The 20,149-nt window shown below is 41.0% G+C and overlaps 1 protein-coding gene across 2 annotated transcripts in view; it reads left to right on the top strand.

Annotated features, from left to right (window-relative positions):
- acss2l (acyl-CoA synthetase short chain family member 2 like) overlaps positions 1-19,819 on the top strand; it is a 55,881-nt gene extending 36,062 nt beyond the window's left edge. For both annotated transcript variants that reach the window (XM_059946875.1, XM_059946940.1), the window contains exons 13-19: positions 1,959-2,015; positions 2,114-2,194; positions 5,350-5,458; positions 7,450-7,518; positions 15,963-16,139; positions 18,133-18,207; positions 18,306-19,819. In XM_059946875.1, the coding sequence (XP_059802858.1) occupies positions 1,959-2,015; positions 2,114-2,194; positions 5,350-5,458; positions 7,450-7,518; positions 15,963-16,139; positions 18,133-18,207; positions 18,306-18,433 (696 nt within the window). In that variant the 3' untranslated portion in view covers positions 18,434-19,819. The remainder of the gene's footprint in view (positions 1-1,958; positions 2,016-2,113; positions 2,195-5,349; positions 5,459-7,449; positions 7,519-15,962; positions 16,140-18,132; positions 18,208-18,305) is intronic.
- Positions 19,820-20,149: the final 330 nt, after the last annotated feature.

The raw sequence follows: 20,149 nt of genomic DNA, 5'->3' as shown, positions 1-20,149 counted from the left end.
AGGTAGTTAGATAAGGAAGGTACGGAGGAATATGGACAGGCAAATGGGACTAACTAGCTCATGAAGACAAATTGGTAGGCATGGATTAGACAGACTAAAGGACAAGTTTCCACCCTTTATGATGCTAAGATGTTTCCAACGACACACTGCCACAGACAGGAAAACTTTACAACAGGTAGTCAAAGCTTCCCAATGCATCGCCGACACCAGTTTATCCACCAGCAAGGACATATATACAGAAAGGGGCAAGTAACATCATGAAAGATCCCTCCTGACCTACCCATTGACTGTTAGTCCCACTCCCATCCGGGAGGAGGCTATGTAGCATTCATACCAGGAGCACCAGACTCAAAAACAGTTACTTTTCCCAAGCAGTAAGGCTGATCAACACCCCCGCAACCAACCCACCCTTCCACAGCCTCCACCACGACTATTCTATCATTTCCTGTCAGAGTCATTATGTACAGACACACCTGTACCTGGTGTCACTATATGGACATACAACCAGACTATGTGTATAAGCTATCTCATGTATTTGTATTTAATGTGTTTTTTTAAAAAATTGTGTTCTTTACCATTAGTGTTTCTTTGTGTTGCATCAGATCCACCGTAACAATTATTTTGTTCTCCTTTATACTCATGTCCTGGAAATAGCATTAAACAATCTTGAATCTTGAATCTAAATCCACAATCTTTTCCCTCAAGGACGCCAAGTGCAAGTGAGGATGGAAATTCAGCATTTGTAGGTTCCCAGCATATTTCACTCTATTCTGACTTTTCACTGTTTTTCTTTCACTTTTCACTGTCAGTGTTGCTTTATTGATGCTGGGTCTAAATCCTGGAGCTCCGTACCAAACAGCAGCAATTGCCCTTACCAGAAGGAATGCAGTGGCTGTAGACAGCTCATCACCACCTTCTTAATGCAATTAGGGATGGGTAATAAATAGAGGCCGAGCCAGCAATGTCCTGACCATGAAAATGAATTAAAAGTAATTAAATACTGTATTCACCTTTAAAATTTATTTCTCGTCTTCTCTCAACTAGTTAGAGGCAGCCAGGAATTCACCTGCTTTTTCTATTGCTGCTCTGAAATAGGAGGTGTTTGTGATTGGCAATTAGTATCCTATCTGTTTGTCATCCTAACAGCATCTCCAATAGCAGCTAGACCAAGATCAGGCATGGAGCTTGAGGATAAGAATAAGTTCCAACCTACAATTCACTGTTCCTGCCACATCATCATACACATAATCACTTGGGATTTGATGACTTATTTGCCAGACTTCCACGTGGATTGCTGAACATATAAAGCCAAAGCCTTTGTCTCCAAGTCATCACAAGCAAGTCCCAGTTATTTTGAGATAAATGGAGAGTCTAAGCCATACAGTGTGGAAACAGGTGCACCACATCTGCGCTGACTGTAAAGCAGCTGCATGTACTCCTCAGAATTACTGGGACTTGATTGTGATGATTGGAGACAAAAACTTTGGCTCTCAATGTTCAGCTGTCCACGTGGAAGATATGCTGATCTGTGATCCCATTTTATTCCATCTGCATTCCCATCAATTCCACCCAAATTCTACCATCTACTTACACAAGGGAAAATTTCCACTAGCCATTTTACAACAGCATTTAACCTCCATATCCGCATGTCTTGGGGCACGGTAGGAAACTGGAAGAAACCCATGCGGTCACAGGGAGAATATGCAAACTCCACACAGATGGTGACAGAGGTCAGGATAGTAGTTTTACTATCTGTCCAACCAGAATGATATATATTCAGCTAGTTCATGGAAGTTATCTCTAGTAAGGTCTTTAGTGTTGAACAAAGATAGAACATCATCTTCTAGTCCATTCAGGCCCTTCGGCCCATCAAACCTATGTTGCATTAAGAGATCGCATGGCTGATTGGTGAGCTAAATGCATGCAGTTGCATCTTATGTTTTTGTTTGTGTGCACAGGGTGGTCCAATGATGACACCGCTGCCCGCAGTAACCCCGCTGAAACCAGGATCTGCTGTAAGCTTTGCATCTGATGCATTGTTATTGTTCTTTGTGAGTTACATTCCATCCTAAATTGCTTCTTTTAACTACTTGCTTCCACATTATCCCTCCAGACATTCCCCTTCTTTGGGGTACTCCCTGCCATTCTGAATGAACGTGGTGAGGAGTTGCAGGCAGAAGCTGAAGGATACTTGGTAAGTGCCTGGTCCAGCTCAGCCTGGGCTTCCTTAAACCTGTGAACTCTAACTCAACTGTGAGGTTCAACACATGTATCTGCTGATGAGAGAGAGTGTAACACAGCCTTGGCAGGAAGCACATCAACGAGTTGATCCTTTGATGCTGACACTGTGCTTTGTTGGGCTGTGACACTTAGATGCCAGTTCTTTTCCAGGATGTTTCAATTTATTTATGCAAAGACGCTTCAGTGTAACAAGCTGAGAACAATTCACTGCTTAGAAATTGGTTTGAGATGTTTCTGAGAGGTAAGATAAGGGTCACTACACAAGCAAGTATTCTCTGATTTTTTTTCTGTTCTGTAAACGTATTAGTGGGAAAATGTATGAACTAGGAACAAATGGATGTTCGATCTGTGATACAGCAAAGTGGATGTGAGGTCTATTACACCCAGCAAGATCAACACATCAGAGGTTACTCAAAGAGATTGAAATATTGTCCAAAGTTGGTTAGGCTGTGCAAAGAAGAACCATATGGGTTGCCAGGATTACACCCAGTAATACTGAATTTGCTCCTATTGAATACCAATGAGTAGCCTTCCATCCATTGATTGTAGTTAGTCACCATGCAATGAGAGTTGTGGGCATGAGCATTTCTTCCTGAACAAAAGGAGATTGGATAACATCTCCAACAGTTCAACTCTTTGTAGTATTAGCAAGTCCAAAAGAAAAAGACACTAGTGCCACTTTAGACTAATGCAACCAAAATCAGATAGATTTTTCACCTGTCCCAGGTGACACCCAAAGACCCAGAACATCAAAAAAGTTGAATCACTGGAATAATAAAAATGGGCAAAGTACTGGAGGATAGCTTGTGCCTTCAAGAAACTGCAACAGTTAAGAATCAATTCCATGAGGGAAGGGAAGAATATGTGTTCAGTAAAGGAGGAAAGCAGCAGGATTGTTCCTTCATGCTAATATTAATTGTAAAGCATTTGACAAGTTCCATTATGTACTCCCGTCCAGAAGGTTAAGTCACATGGATCCACAGTGATTTGGTAAGATGAATATGAAATTGGCATGGACATTTCTCGAACTTGAAATCTGTAACTAATGGTGTTCCACAAGGACCAGTTCCCAAATCTCTGTTATTCATGGTGCATATTAATGATATAGGTGGGATAATTAGTAAGTTTGCAGATGACACAAAATTTGGTGAAGTTGTGGGTAGTGAGGAAGGTTGTAAAGTGATACAGCAGGATATAGAACAGTTGGAAATTTGGCCAGAGAAATGGCAGATGGAGGTTAATCTGGACAAGTGTGTGCTGTTGCATTTTGGGAGTTCAAATGCAAGAGGAAAATTTTCAGTGAAAACTATAAAACATCATAGGGTCCTAGAGTTACAGGCCCTTCAGCCCAACTCATCCATGTTGAGCAAGATGCTTGGTTAAACTAGTCCCATTTGCTCTGAACCTTTTTCTATTTTTGAGCTTGTTCAATGTCTTTAAAACATTTAATTGTACCTGCCTCTACCACCTTCTCTGGCAGCTTGTTCTATGCATCTACCACCCTCTTTGAGGGGAAAAAAAAGCCTGCTCCTGAGCATCCTTTAAGTCTTTCCCTTATCATCTTAATTCTATGCCTTTAGTATTTGTCCCTCCTATTCTTGGGAAAAAAGATCTCCCACTTTACCTCTGTCCCTCAATTTTATAAATCTCCTTATCATCACCCTTTACCCTCCCTCACTCCAGGAAAAACAGTATTAATTTATCTAGCCTCTCCTTTTAGCTGAAGCCTTCCAGTCCTGCCAATGTGATTGTGAATGCTCTCTAACTTTAGGTAGGCCTCTTTTGTAGTACTGTGTGCAGGCCTGGATGCCACACTATTGGAAGCTGTGGATGCTTTGGAGAGGGCAAATGAGTTTTACCAGAACAAAGCCCGGATTGGACTGTATTAGCCATAATGAGAAGTTGGACAGTTTTGTATTGTTTTCTCTGGAGCATAGGAGGCTAAGGGAGACCTTGACAGGTTTGTAAAATTATGAGAGGCATGGATTGGGTATATAGTCAGTCTTTTTTTTCCATGGAGGAAAGGTTACATACTATACGGGAGGGAATAGATTTAAGGTGATGGGGGCAAGTTTAAAGGAGACACAGTATATGAGGTAAGTGTTTTTTACACAGAAGGTGGTAGATGATAGTAATATGTTGTTGGGAGGGGGTAGAATCAGATATGATAGTAATGATTAAGAAGCATTTAGATACCTCCAAGAACTGAGAGCCAATAAAAGAATATAGACTATCAGGCTTTATTCTTTTTCTTTTACTGATATTTTGCCAGAGTTAGAGCATCATGTTCTCCTTTTGTGAGGACAGCCACAAGGGGAATTGGTACAGAGTGGTGAGTGAAGGGAGAGTCTTGACTGCAGAGTAGGAAACATCGTAGCCCATTTTAAAGATATATTTAATAGTGACTAAAGTCTGGTTTACTTTCTAGTTTGGTAATGTAGTGTTGGAAGTGCTGTCTTTCAGATGAGATATAAGTTGATTCTCTAAAATGGGTGTCAGTACTCTTTGAGGAAAATAAAAGCAGTCTTGGAAAATGCTTACGTCTCAGTTCAGATCACTGACTTTTTGTTTAGTGAACCCAGTACTGAGCAGCAATGTGATCCCAGATGTTAGAACATCAGTTAGTAAGTCATTTTGAACCTAGAAAGCTCAGGGACTTCTTACATAAACTCTTCTTGGGCTTCCAGCTGGGTCCAGATGCCAATTTTAACCAATGTTTCAATGACAAACATCACCATCTTCATCAGAGATAATGCCTAGGCACATCTAGTCCATTGATATACGTACTATATATACTCAACTCCTGTTGTCTGTTCCTCCTGATTGGTTAGTCCACAACCAATCAGGTTTCTGTCATCCCACCTTGTTTAAAATCGTATTCCAGTTCTTACTTAGAGGGAGACCTTCGTCTTTGCTGAAGTTCTTATTCTGGCTGGGAAACACGAAATCCTTTTTCAGGGACTTCTGCTTTGGAGACATACATTACTACAGGGCCACGTTGGCCTTATAAACAGTTATATAAATTATGATGTAAAGAGGAAATTGCATACGACTTGTTCTCAAGTGTTTTGTGGATATTTTTTCCTGGTGATATTATCCTGTTTTCAGGCATTCAAGCAGCCGTGGCCATCCATACTACGCACAGTGTATGGAGACAATGAACGTTTTGAGACAACTTACTTCAAACGGTTCCCAGGATTTTACCTGACTGGAGACAGTAAACTACTATTTTAACATTTACTGATTTTTAGCATTAAATGTAGTTTTGTTATGTTCCTTGTACTGATCTTCTGCTGAAACAGTGCTTGATGGGTGATTCCTAAGGATGCTTGTATTTGATTTTCCAAATTCACAATAAACTTTGAAACTATTTACACCCAAGTATTTTCTGCAAGTCCAGTGTAGGCATTTATATAAGTGCCAGAGTGTTTTGCAGGTCATTGAAATTGCCTATCAAGTCCAAAGAAATATCATGTTATTAGCAAAGGGTGACTGTTGGGTCAAGAAGATGATGGTGAAAAGATCCTGTAATTGATAGAGAAGTACATCAAGCAATTAACGGGAACTAGAGCAGGCTGGGTGTCGGTAGAGGTGGCCTTCGAGTGGGCAGTGAGGGGTAGAGAGGTGGGTGGAAAGCAACAATGCCCTCTCTGACAGGCTCGGCCAGTGATGGACAGTGGACATCTCCAACTCTCCAAGTGCTGCCCAGTTGGGGTAGAGTCTAAATGATACTGAAGTCCTTAATCCTTCAGTTATATCCATTGTAGAATTTTGCACGTGTTATTAAATAAATATCAAATGTTTTAACATTATTGCACATGCTGTACTTGATAGATAGCCCACTGTACAGAATTATTGACAGCAATATCAGCCTATGGTCTTCCCCTTCTATGGGAAAGTGGCCTACCAGGTACAGAAGCTTGAACACCCCTGGCACAAATGGTTTAGCCATTTATACTCACATGGTTGGTTTTGCCTCTTGGACTGGACTCAAGCATCTGGCTTTGATGTATGAGGAATTTTCAGATTGAAGACACCTGATAGAGGCAGATTTTCTATATTTTTATCCCCTTGTTGTTGTTGTTGCCAGGAATTTTAATAACTGCTCAGGAAAGCTGGCTTAGGAATTTTTGAAGTCTTGTTTGAATAGACCGCCTTTCATTTTTCCAAGCTCAGTCTTAAATAACTGATGTCAGTGCATGTCACAACAAAGCTGTTTGTTGGAAAATCCCAGCTGGTTCTCCAACATCTTTGATACAGAGATTATCTGTGATTGGCCCAGCAAGGAAACCAATGTAAAGAAATATCCTCTGTATTCCAGACTGGGTGGTGGATCCATTTGGGGTGAATGTGAAGGTCTTTGACACCACATTGCAAGAATGTCTTAATGAGCTGCTGAGTGATAGAACTGGTCAAACAAAATTCAAAGGCAGCAGGCAAAATTCCTGGATAACTAGTGATATTCAAAATAAGTTTCCACAGATCTGGGAGAAAGCGATACTGTTTTTAATTGGATTTCACTTCTTCTCCAGTTGAACATGGTTTTAGACAAGCTCCTCACTTGCTATCAAAAAATCATAACTATCTTGATGTTCTGAAAAGAGGTGATCTTTGACTATCTTTAACCAAGTTGCAACCAGATATTCAAGAGCTCACTAGTTTGTATCAGTCGCAAAGACGTGACTAAATACACAAAGTAACAATATTAAGAGCATTTTTGTTGCTGCTTGGAAGAATATTATAAAGTATCCTATACAGAGCTTTATTTTTCCACACATACCTGTAACATTGTATTTAACATACAATAATACCTATAAACTGTTATAACATAAATATTAAATAGAATAATTAGCATAGTTAATCAAAAACACTTTAGCAACTAATGGAGACTATGGAAGGTGGTAAATGAAAGTAAACAAGTGCAGCACAAGCAGAAGAAGATTGAGATTCACTGGTACAGATACTATGGTCTTAACATGAGCAAACACGAAGGTAGATGAGCGCCAGGTCAGCATGGTCATGGGGCCAAATGACACATTTCTGTGCTCAATGACTCGATGAAAAAGAAGTTACTTTCTGACACTTGAATATGATCTAAAGTAATCATGTTGTTTCTATTGTTTAACAATTTGTTGCCATTATGTGTTGATAATAAATCATTTTCTTTTCCAGTTTGGTGACTTTCTCACAGAAAGCTTTATTGTGCAGGTTGCAGGAGAGATGGAGACGGCTATTACTGGATCACTGGAAGGGTAGACGATATGCTCAACGTCTCAGGTAGCTATGCTAACACCATCTCTCTCTGGATTATCTGTTCATTCGGTCAATTAAATCAAAAAAATCAACTGTGCTCCCTGAACAAGCTGTCTTTAATGTTCTAAGGCTGGGGTGTATTTTTTCAGTAGGGGTCATGCTTGGGTGTATTTCAGATTTTGGATATACTATACACATTTTCAAAAAGCTCATAATTTTTCTTTAGGATTTTCCAAGCCCTTTATAACCAATGACTTTGTCACTGTTGCAATGTTGGAGAAGTGGTAGCCAATTGCTTACAAGAAACTCACAAAATCTACAATATGCTAATTAACAAATTCTGATATGATAGTTAACAAATTTCATGACGCTTGTCAGTGATAATAAACCTGATTCTGATTCTGACAAGATAATTCCATTTGGGGATTTGTTCATTCATTATGTGCTGTGTCGTATGAAATGGGTGATCATGGTCTTTCCATGACCATGATTGTTCATGGCAAATTTTTTCTGCAGAGTGGTTTGCCATTGCCTTCTTCTGGGCAGTGTCTTGACAAGACGGGTGACGCCAGCCATGATCAATTCTCTAATGAGATTATCTGGCTGGTGTCAGTGGTTGCGTGACTAAGACTTGTGATATGCACCAGCTGCTCTTACAACCCCCCCCCCCCCCACCTGCTCCTATGGCTTCACGTGATCCTGACCAGGGTCTAAGCAGGCACTACAGCTTGCCCAAGGGTGACCTGCACGTCAGCGGAGGGGAGGAGTGCCTTACACCTCCTTTGGTGGAGATGTATCTCTACTCTGTCACCCTGGTGATTATTTGGGAGATAATTACAACCAAGGAACTGAGAGATCTGTCATGCTGTCTGAAGTAGTAGCTAGAGATCTTTTATGGAATCTGGGAGGACAAATAAGGCTATGGTTAAAAATTGCATATTATAGATTTTAAAGGATTAACTTTATTTGTCACAAGCGTATCGAAACATCAGAACACTCAGTGAAATGCGCCATTTGCGTCAACGACCAATGCAGTCTGAGGGTAGCTGGCAAGTGTTGCATATCGCATGTCTACAATCTACTGACCCGTACTACTTGGGAATGTGGGAGCATGTTCATGGGGAGAACGTATATAGGTAAAAACGATATAGGTAAAAAACGGGATGAGGTCCTACAAGGTGAATTTAGGGAGTTAGGAGATAAACTAAAAGGTAGGACCATGAAGATAATAATCTCTGGATTACTACCAGTGCCATGTGCTGGTCAGAGTAGATATAGGAGGATATTTCAGATGAATACATGGCTTGAAAAATGGTGCAAGAGGGAGGGATTCAGATTTCTGGGGCATTGGAACCAGTTCTGGGGGAGGTGGGACGGGTATAAACAGGACGGTCTGCACCTGGGCTGGACTGGAACCAATGTCCTAGGGCAAAGGTCGGCAAACCGCGGCTCCGGAGCCGCATGCGACTCTTTCATCTCTGTGCTGCGGCTCCCCGTAGTTTGTTAGTTTTTGAAATGTAATTTGAAATTTGAAGATTATGGTGATCTTGTACAATCTAAAAACGTTGTGGAGACTCCATTTCCTGGCACATCTGAACCGGCTCACAATTAGCCACCGTTCTGGCTAAGGGAGATAGCCTACGGGGGTTTGTGAGTACGTGTCTTTTGGAGCATCCACGCCCATGGGGACGGGTTGAGGGAGGCTTTAAATCAAGGCTGTTTAGTTCAAATAAAGTTACCTTTGACTGCAGTGTCTTTATTTTAGCGCTGCGTGTAGCGCTATACCGCTACAACATGTTTTTTATCGCTATTAATATACATCACCACTGCCAATGCCTGACACCCGCCACAGCGCGCTTTCTTTTAATTCTTCGATCCAAGATAGGCTACCTATGGAGTAACCTTCTACCCAACGTCTTTTTTTCGGAGTTCAAAATGTTTTTGTTGCATGCAGAAATATAATTTCGTTTTCTCTGCAGGAGTTCATCAATTTCATAAATGCAACACATTATAGTTTGTTTATACATAGCATAAAGGCAAAAAAAAACCGTTGAATGCAGAGTTATTTCATTTTAAATGTCAAACGGGTTTTGTGGCTCCCAGTGTTTTCTTTTCTGTGGGAAATGGGTCCATATTGGCTCTTTCAGTGGTAAACGTTGCCGACCCCTGTCCTAGGGGGAGTGTTTGCTACTGCTGTTCAGGAGAATTTAAACTAATGTGGCAGGGGGATGGGAACAAGTGCAGAGAGACAGAGGGGTGTAAAATGAGGGTAGAAGCAAAAAGTAGTAATGTGAAAAGTTAAAGTGGCAGGCAGGCAAATCCAGGGCAAAAAGCAAAAAGGGCCACTTTTCAACATAATTGTATAAGGGCTAAGAGTGTTGTAAAAACAAGCCTGAAGGCTTTGTGTGTCAATGCGAGGAGCATTCGTAACAAGGTGGATGAATTGAATGTGCAGATAGTTATTAATGAATATGATATAGTTGGGATCACAGAGACATGGCTCCAGGGTGACCAAGGATGGGAGCTCAACATCCAGGGATATTCAATATTCAGAAGGGATAGACAGGAAAGAAAAGGAGGTGGGGTAGCATTGCTGTTAGAGAGGAGATTAACGCAATAGAAAGGAAGGACATTAGCCTGGAGGATGTGGAATTGATATGGGTAGAGCTGCATAACACTAAAGGGCAGAAAACGCTGGTGGGAGTTGTGTACAGGCTACCTAACAGTAGTAGTGAGGTTGAGGATGGCATTAAACAGGAAATTAGAAATGCGTGCAATAAAGGAACAGTAGTTATAATGGGTGACTTCAATCTACATATAGATTGGGTGAACCAAGTTGGTAAGGGTGCTGAGGAAGAGGATTTCTTGGAATGTATGCGGGATGGTTTTCTGAACCAACATGTCGAGGAACCAACTAGAGAGCAGGCCATTCTAGGTTGGGTATTGAGCAAAGAGGAAGGGTTAGTTAGCAATCTTGTCATGCGAGGCCCCTTGGGTAAGAGTGACCATAATATGATGGAATTCTTCATTAAGATGGAGAGTGACATAGTTAATTCAGAAACAAAGGTTCTGAACTTAACAAAGGGTAACTTTGAAGGTATGAGACGTGAGTTGGCTAAGATAGACTGGCAAATGATACTTAAGGAGTTGACAGTGGATATGCAATGGCAAGCATTTAAAGATCGCATGGATGAACTACAACAATTGTTCATCCCAGTTTGGCAAAAGAATAAACCAGGGAAGGTAGTGCACCCGTAGCTGACAAGGGAAATCAGGGATAGTATCAAGTCCAAAGAAGAAAAATATAAATTAGCAAAAAAAAGCGGCACACCTGAGGACTGGGAGAAATTCAGAGACCAGCAGAGGAGGACAAAGGGCTTAATTAGGAAAGAGAAAAAAGATTATGAGAGAAAGCTGGCAGGGAACATAAAAACTGACTGTAAAAGCTTTTATAGATACGTGAAAAGAAAAAGATTGGTCAAGACAAATGTAGGTCCCTTACAGTCAGAAACAGGTGAATTGATTATAGGGAACAAAGACATGGCAGACCAATTGAATAACTACTTTGGTTATGTCTTCACTAAGGAGGACATAAATAATCTTCCGGAAATAGTAAGGGACCGAGGGTCTAGTGAGATGGAGGAACTGAGGGAAATACATGTTATTAGGGAAGTGGTGTTAGGTAAATTGAAGGGATTAAAGGCAGATAAATCCCCAGGGCCAGATGGTCTGTATCCCAGAGTGCTTAAGGAAGTAGCCCAAGAAATAGTGGATGCATTAGTGATAATATTTCAAAACTCCTTAGATTCTGGATTAGTTCCTGAGGATTGGAGGGTGGCTAATGTAACCCCACTTTTTAAAAAAGGAGGGAGAGAGAAACGTGGGAATTATAGACCGGTTTCTCTGACATCGGTGGTGGGGAAAATGCTAGTGTCGGTTATCAAAGATGTGATAACAGCACATTTGGAAAGAGGTGTTAGCATGGATTTGTGAAAGGAAAATCATGTCTGACGAATCTTATAGAATTTTTTGAAGATGTAACTAGTAGAGTGGATAGGGGAGAGCCAGTGGATGTGGTATATTTAGATTTTCAAAAGGCTTTTGACAAGGTCCCACACAGGAGATTAGTGTGCAAACTTAAAGCACATGGTATTGAGGGTATGGTATTGATGTGGATAGAGAATTGGTTGGCAGACAGGAAGCAAAGAGGGGGAGTAAACGGCACCTTTTCAGAATGGCAGGCAGTGACTAGTGGGGTACCGCAAGGCTCAGTGCTGGGACCCCAGTTGTTTACAATATATATTAATGATTTAGACGAGGGAATTAAATGCAACATCTCCAAGTTTTTGGATGACACGAAGCTGGGCAGTGGTGTTAGCTGTGAGGAGGATGCTAAGAGGACGCAGGGTGACTTGGATAGGTTAGTTGAGTGGGCAAATTCATGGCAGATGCAATTTAATGTGGATAAATGTGAGGTTATCCACTTTGGTTGCAAGAACAGGAAAACAGATTATTATCTGAATGGAGGCCGAGTAGGAAAAGGGGAGATGCAACGAGACCTGGGTGTCATTGTACACCAGTCATTGAAGGTGGGCATGCAGGTACAGCAGGCGGTGAAAAAGGCAAATGGTATGTTGGCATTCATAGCAAAAGGATTTGAGTACAGGAGCAGGGAGGTTCTACTGCAGTTGTACAAGGCCTTGGTGAGACCGCACCTAGAATATTGTGCGCAGTTTTGGTCCCCTAACCTGAGGAAAGACATTCTTGCCATCGAGGGAGTGCAGAGAAGGCTCACCAGATTGATTCCTGGGATGGCTGGACTTTCCTATGAAGAAAGACTGGATCAACTAGGCTTATACTCACTGGAATTTAGAAGGTTGAGGGGGGATCTTATTGAAATGTATAAAATTCTAACGGGATTGGGCAGGCTAGATGCAGGAAGATTGTTTCCGATGTTGGGGAAGTCCAGAACGAGGGGTCACAGTTTAAGGATAAAGGGGAAGCCTTTTAGGACTGAGATGAGCAAAACCTTCTTCACACAGAGAGTGGTGAATCTGTGGAATTCTCTGCCACAGGAAACAGTTGAGGCTAGTTCATTGGCTATATTTAAGAGGAATTTAGATATGGCCCTTGTGGCTAAAGGGATCAGGGGGTATGGAGAGAAAGCAGGTACAGGGTTCTGAGTTGGATGATCAGCCATGATCATACTGAATGGCGGTGCAGTCTCGAAGGGCCGAATGGCCTACTCCTGCACCTATTTTCTATGTTTCTATGTACTAGCTCCTTACAGACAACTGTGAGAGTTGAACACCGATCATCCAATCATCCATGCAGTAAGGCCTTATGCTACCTGCAACGCTACCCCTCCTACAGTGCTGCGCTTTCCATTTCAATGTAGCTTCAACAACTCAAGAATTGAAATGTCACTAAAGGTAAAGGATAAGAAGCCCAGAGCTGGCAAGGCCTGAGAAACCAAGGCTACATTCTGGAGGTTGAAGCCCCAGGATTGGCAAGTCCAAAGGTCAAAGCCCAAGGTTACTGAGTGTGGAGGCTGAAGCCTGAAGTTTGAAACCCTTGGGTCGACAAGTTCAGAGGTCGGAGGTGCAGAGGTGACATGTTGTGGGGTTAAGGGTGTGTGTGTGATTATTTGGATAAGGGTTTATTTTGCTGTTGTTGCTTGTTGTATGCTGGCTGCGTGTTCTGATGAACATTGTGGGCATGCTATGTTGGTGCCAGAATGTGTGGTGACACCTGGGTTCTGCTCCCAGGACATCCTCAGATTATGTTGGTTGTTAATGCAAGTGACCCAGTTCACTGTACATTGTGATGCCTGCCCCAGCATTCAGTAGCATCATGACAGAACCAAGAGGAACCCCACCAAGACCTCAACAGTGGAGTTGGCAGAAGATGATGACACATCACAATGTCAGCGTAGGTAGAGGAAGGCTGCGACAATGAAGGGCCCCAAGTTATCTTGCATTCCACGCCACTGGAACCTGACCCCGATCTGTCAAGGACTGTGTGGTGGCTGCTCATGCATCAGCCTCCCCACATTATGCAATGTCATGTGCATGTGTTCTCCTTAAGGAAAACATCATACTCGACTCAAGTGATTGTACTACTACTTCATCCTTGTGGTTTAATCCTTCAGTTTGACACGGGTCACTGCATTTCCAAAGCATACTGTATGTAGTCTGCAGATTGGGAAAGTATGCTCTGTAGACCTAAGTCATGTAATTAATATACATTACCAGAAGCATGGTTTCAAGTACTGAGAGCTGCTGGGAAAATCGACAGTACATTTCTCTCTTGTTTGAAAAACAATTGATACTGTTGTTTCCTGTTAAGTTGTTGTTTCTCAATAGGCTTCAATCTTAATGACAGGCTAATCAAACATCTGAAAACCCATTTGCAGCATATGAATTTTCTTCTCTTTCTTTCAGCAACCTATTTTGCTACTTAATGAGGAAACTCTAACAAAGTTAATTGACCACAGTTTGGCTTTATCAAATCCATAATTACTTTCCCTAATCAATCCATATTTGTGCACGTGATTGCAACTTTGAATTAATTACTTCCTCACCACCAAGGACAAGCTGATGTTTATTGGGTTTACCCCAACACGTAAAGGGAAGTAGTATTTACATTTCTCCAATCCTCAGGTACCTCTATTTGTACGAATGTTTGGGAGGTTTTGGCCAATGCCCCTTGTATTTTTCTATTAGCTCCCTTGGCAATCTAGGATGCATCCAATTTATCCTTTTTAAGTACAGCTGATGTTTCTTGTGCATCTCTTTATCAATTTTTAACAGATCCAATGTCCTTTTGGTGAGAAACCAACAGTAAAGTCTTGCTTGCTAGAGTTCTACTGAAGAGTAGATCACTCATTAGTCCATCTCATCAGCCCCTAGAAAAGTTTTGGATTCCCTTTTATGTTTGTTGCACAATTTCTTTTTGACTATTTTTGTTTCCTTTTAACTTTTTCTCCAAACTTCCTATAATCTGCCTGGTTCTCATCTGTGTTATTGTCTTGCTTAAACATCTTTTTTATGATCGCAGGACAATGTTGGACATGAAGACCTGCTGGTCTACCCCATCAGCAAGTTGCTCATTAGCAGAGGAGCTGGACTTGGTGCAGACCATATTGTTGTTTGCTACAGAGGGGTTGGCGTCGGTGCATGAAGGCTGTGTGCAGTCTAACAGCGAGTGATTGTCTTAGACATTTTTCTTGTGATTGCAAGACTCTGTCGGACGTTGGTACTGTGGATTGCTGCAAATCCATTTCACTGGTTTATTGGTGAGACCAACGGCGGGGGAGTTGCATTCCTTGGATGTAGTGCAGACATTTTGCCTGTTTGCAGTCATCTAGGAGAGAGGCGCAGAGCTGGCAGCCAGAGGCAGTGTGGCGTGGCATCTGTGCTGCCCTCCCGTGTTTGCTTGGTGGAAGACAAGCTGGAGTGTGTTTGCCTGCAGACTAATGCAGGCTTGCTCTTGCTAACAACATTCACGGACTCAAGGACTCGGGCTATGTTACATGTTGTTTGTGTGACTATATGTTTACTGCTGTCTTATACAGTATGTGCTGTATGTGCATTGTGCTGTGTATGATTGTTAGTAATGTGTTTTATTCCTTGGCCCTGGTGGAACACTGCTTGTCTGTATTCATGGATGAATATTTGTTGAATGTATTGTTGAATGACAACTAAACTTGAACAGGCATCTGCAGTGAAACTTTCTTCTCTATCTCTTCTGCCTTCTCCCCTGTAACCTTAGTGCCCTTACTAATCAAGAACCTATCAACTTCTGCTTTAAATATGCCCAATGATTTGGCCTCCACTGCCACCTGTGGTAATGATTTGTACAGATTCTCTACCTTCTGGCTGAAGAAATTCTTCCTCGTCTCTGTTCAGAAAGGACATACTTCTATTCCGAGGCTGTGTCCTCACGTCCTAGATTCACCCACTGTAGGAAACATCATCTGCATGTCTACTCTTTCAATATTTGGCAGGTTTCAATGAGATTCCCCCTCCCCACACCCCGTTCTTCTAACTCCAGTAAGTACAGGCCCAGAACCATCAAACGCTCCTCATATTCAACCTTTCATTACTGGGTTCCTTGTCAGAAACCTTCTCTGAACCCTCTGCAATGCCAGCTTCTACTTTCTTAGATTTCAGGCCTATAGCCACTCATAATACTCCGAATGACTAATGCCTCATAAAGCCTCAGAATTACATTCTTGCTTTTATACTGTAGTCCTCTGGAAGTGAATGCTAACATTGCATTGGCCTTCCATACTACTGACTCAACATGCAAATTAACTGCTAGGGAACCCTGCCCATTTGCACATTTAGTTTCTAAATTCGCTCCCTGTTCAGATCAGTTCACTGAACTTCTTTCAACACCACGCTGTGAAGAAGTGACTTGCCCTGCGAGTCCTATCAATGATATCTCTGTTTTGAAATGCACAGGTCATCTGCTGAGTAGTGCTGAGGTGGAATCAGCCCTGTCCGAACACAGTGCAGTGGCAGAGGTTGCTGTGGTGAGCCACCCACACCCTGTGAAAGGGGAATGTATCTACTGTTTTGTCACCCTGAAGGATGGAAGGGAATTGACCAAGTCCATTTCAGATGAACTGAAAAGCAAAGGTATGTTGATCAGAAGAGACCGCGCTTAGTCTCCACAGAAAGGTCTCAGATGAGGGAATACAGCAGCAACAAATTTTAAAAAGGCATAATTATTTTGGAAACAGTAACACATGGCACAATTTTTGATACTGTAGCAGATGCTTTGATAGGGAGGGCCCATACATATAGGTGAAGAAGGGACAATCACACCCCCTACCATGTAATCATTAGTGATTGTGAAGCACATCCGATTAACAACCTAATGAGATTAAGGTGATTCTCAGACCCTGGAGCAGATTAGCATTAATTCAAGAAAATGCTATTTACAGCTAGGTTTGATTTTGTGAAGTAAAGCATCAAAATCCACACAGACAATGTTTACAAGTTTACCCAGACTTGGTAACCTGGTGGCAAGTTCAAAAAGTTTAATATTTGTTGTAAGTTCAACCATGTTGTTTGTTTCTGATAAATTCTTCTCCAAGTTGTCTTCTTTTCAGGCAAGCCTTTAGGATCAAGGATGTCTATTAAAAGGATCCCTGCTACAATAAGTTGGACTCTGGATCTCACAGTTTACCTCTTTATGATGTTGCACCTTATTGTTTACCTGCACTGCACTTTTTCTTACACTTTACTCTGTATTATTGTTGCTTTACCTTGTTCTACCTGAACGTACAGGTTAATGATTTGATCTGTATGAACAGATCAAAGGCCAGCTTTTCACTGTATCTCACTACAGTGACAATAGTAAACCAATACCAATTCCAACTTGCTTCCTTTCATTAGTGCTGGTTTCTGGTGTGCCCAAATGAGGCCATTGTGGGTCCTTGCAGATTCTGACGTGAAGTGGTAGGGCGTAGGTTGGGTGGTTTGAAGGGTGGTTTACTTCTCCTGTTATCTATTCCAAGCTTCTGAGATTCTGTATATTGGGAGACACAGTGGGTAGAGGTACTAACTCATGATGGCAGAGTCCTGGGTTCACTCATTTTGAGTGCTCTCTGAGTCTGTGGGTTTCCTCTGGGTTCTTATCCCAAAGATGGCTGGAAGGTGAATGGGCTGCTGTAAGCAGCCCCTAGTGTGTAGGAGAGGAGTGTAGTGGATGAGGGCAGTTGATGAGAATGTGGGCAAGAATAAAAGAATGGATTAACATGGGATTAATATAAATAAGTGATTGAGAGGCATGTCATATTGACTAGATAATCTAATTTAATTATATTGAAGTATAGAATAGAAATCCAAAACTTAGGACAAATTCCTTGCTGTGTGCATTTCATATCTCAGTAGTTCTTCTAATATTGTAACTATATTGTTTGATTAAGCATTCTTTGTTATTTAAATAATTTGTGATGAGTTATATGTATAAATATGCAAATTACATGTCATCACACTACCACATGTTACGTACACGCTTCACGTAAAGTAAACTCACATATCGGACACTTATGTCTTTCTTTGAATTAGTTTAAATGTTTTGAAGTCACAAAACATCACACTGTTCTTCACCCATCAGAGAAAGCAGATGGGGACTTGATTTAGAATCTTACCTGAACGATGTAACCTTCCATAACATGATGCTCCCTCAGTGCCCAGACTGCAACCCCTGCTTAGATTTTTTTATGCTGAAGCTTTCAGAGCAGGAGTTGAATCTACAGCACAATCAGTCAAGAAACAAGTGTGCTATCAACTGACACAAGAAGTTTATCCTAAATTCAAACTGCTGAAGGAATTCTGCAAGTCAGGCAGCGTCTGTAGAGTGTAATGCACAGTCACCATCTGGCTTGAGACTCTTCATCTAGACTGACCTCTGCTATGGCCAAAGGCTTATTTTCTATGTTCCATAAGAAAGATTAAACTCGCGATGTTGATTATCCATTTCCCTCTACAGGTGCTGCTTGACCCACTCAATTCCGCCAGCAGAGTGTTACTCGTTTCTAGCATCTGCTGCCTTTTGGGTGTCCAGAAATTATTGCAGTTACATTTATGGAAATGCTTTCATCATCTTTCCTTCAATTTGTAGTGCGGCAAAAGATTGGACCAATTGCCACGCCTGACTTCATACAGAATGCACCTGGGCTCCCAAAAACCCGTTCAGGTAAATCACATGTCATTTTAAAGTATTGGGACTGGAGCAAATGTTTATCAACAAAGAACAAAATAAAACTAAATCAAATCCTTATCCTTTTCTCAAAGGTAAAATAATGAGACGCATTCTGAGGCGCATTGCTTGCAACGAGAAGGAACTGGGTGATGTTTCCACTCTTATTGATCCATCGGTGGTGGATCTCCTCTTCAGCCAGAGAGGTCAAGCAGCTGCTTGAAGCGATGTATGGCCTTGTCCAAGACTCAGTTCCAGTAAAAAGCCACATTTAAAGCAAGGCCAGTCACTGCAGTTACACAAATGTTCTCGCTAGGTTGTCCACATTAAAATACATTTTCTCATAAAGAAATTCCTTTGTCTAAATGGCCTTACAATGAATAATTACTTTCCTAAATAATCTCTATTTAAACTGGCATGTTATTGTTCACTTTTGTGTGAGAATTTCCTGCCATGGGTCCTCACATTAACATCTAGTTTGATCTTACACCTTTTTTCCTGTTTGCACAATAAAGGTATGGCATGGAGGCTTATGCATCTTGAACCCAAGGAAGAACCAGGGTCGTTAGGAAGGGAAAACAGTGGATGAGGAAAATATCAAATAGTCATAGTTTCATGCCGAACATTCAAGGTTGATTGTCTATATATATTTCTGAGATTGATTAAAGCAGGAAAAGTTTTCATACACCCTTCCTAAACTTCTCCATCTATTTACTTCTCTCTCTTCTTTGATATTAAACATAATACCCATCACTCTGGTCTGAATATTTACAGCATTTTCTGTTTTTATCTCTGGCCAGGGTTTGCTTATCTGCCCTATGTTGGTTCAGTGTAAAATTTAATTTGATAACGTGATTTGATTTGGGATGTTTTTCTTTACTATATTAGTTGTACTTGGTATGCCTCACAGATACTGCAGTCATTTATCTAACAATGAAGACCCATGTTTATGTATCATAACATTTGGTGGAGTAGTGTTTTATTAATAAATGACTAATTCTCATAATTAATAGAAATAATCTTTCAGTAAACAAGCTGCTTGATTGAATAAGCTCACTGATTTAAATAAGTTTTCTCTATTGACTGATCTTTAGTTCCTTACATATTTTATGCATTGTTAGTAAACTTACTTATTTGGATCTTTCATCTTCTTCATTCTACTTCTCCCTTTAAGGAGAAGGTTTCTCTTAGACTGTTTGAAAATTATCTCACCAATTGAACATCTTCTGGGTTATGAGACTTCTTTCCATGAACTGGCAATCTGAAGACACCCGTTCTTTCCAGGCTTTTGCCTTTCCTCCCCTGTAGTGCAAAGCTTAGACTTAGAATCAGCAAAGAAAGGCACAGGAGGCATTTCCACCTTATGAATCTACAGAGAAATCACTAACTCTTGCCCAGAGCGCATCACACGGAAACTCTAGTGTCTTTTTTTCATTTCCTTCAGACCATTTGCATCCAATTTTCCCAATGCATTTGCTGATGTTATGACAGTGAGTCTGCCTCATTATTCCCAAACCTGAAAATGTATTTGCTTTTGGCAATACCAATTTAAATATTTAATATTTACATTTTAAAGTGATTACTCATTTACAGTACGTTGTATTTTTAATCTGAGCACTCATTTCTGTTCAATTAATACTTTGTTTTGTCTTAATAAAGAATTATGATTAATAATTAGATTGCAAGCATCCATGCTTTTCTAATTTATTTGTTACCTCAGATTGTTGGATAATAAAATTATCTTAGGACAAAGCTTTCTACGATCAAGTAATAACCCTGCTTTCATCAATAGCCATAAATGCAAACTCTCTACCAAAGGACACCAGGGTTTAGTTGAACCATCTCGTATTCCCTCTGGAACTCCAAAACATTGCAGTGCTGGTGGGGCTCATACCTTTTATATTTCCATGCTAAGAAAAAGCAGAAACAGACTGCCAGG

This window comes from Hypanus sabinus, chromosome 1 (genome assembly GCF_030144855.1).
Source record: "Hypanus sabinus isolate sHypSab1 chromosome 1, sHypSab1.hap1, whole genome shotgun sequence".
NCBI lineage: Eukaryota > Metazoa > Chordata > Chondrichthyes > Myliobatiformes > Dasyatidae > Hypanus > Hypanus sabinus.
Note: the sequence above shows the minus strand (reverse complement) of the source record. Positions and strands in the feature narration are given on the sequence as shown.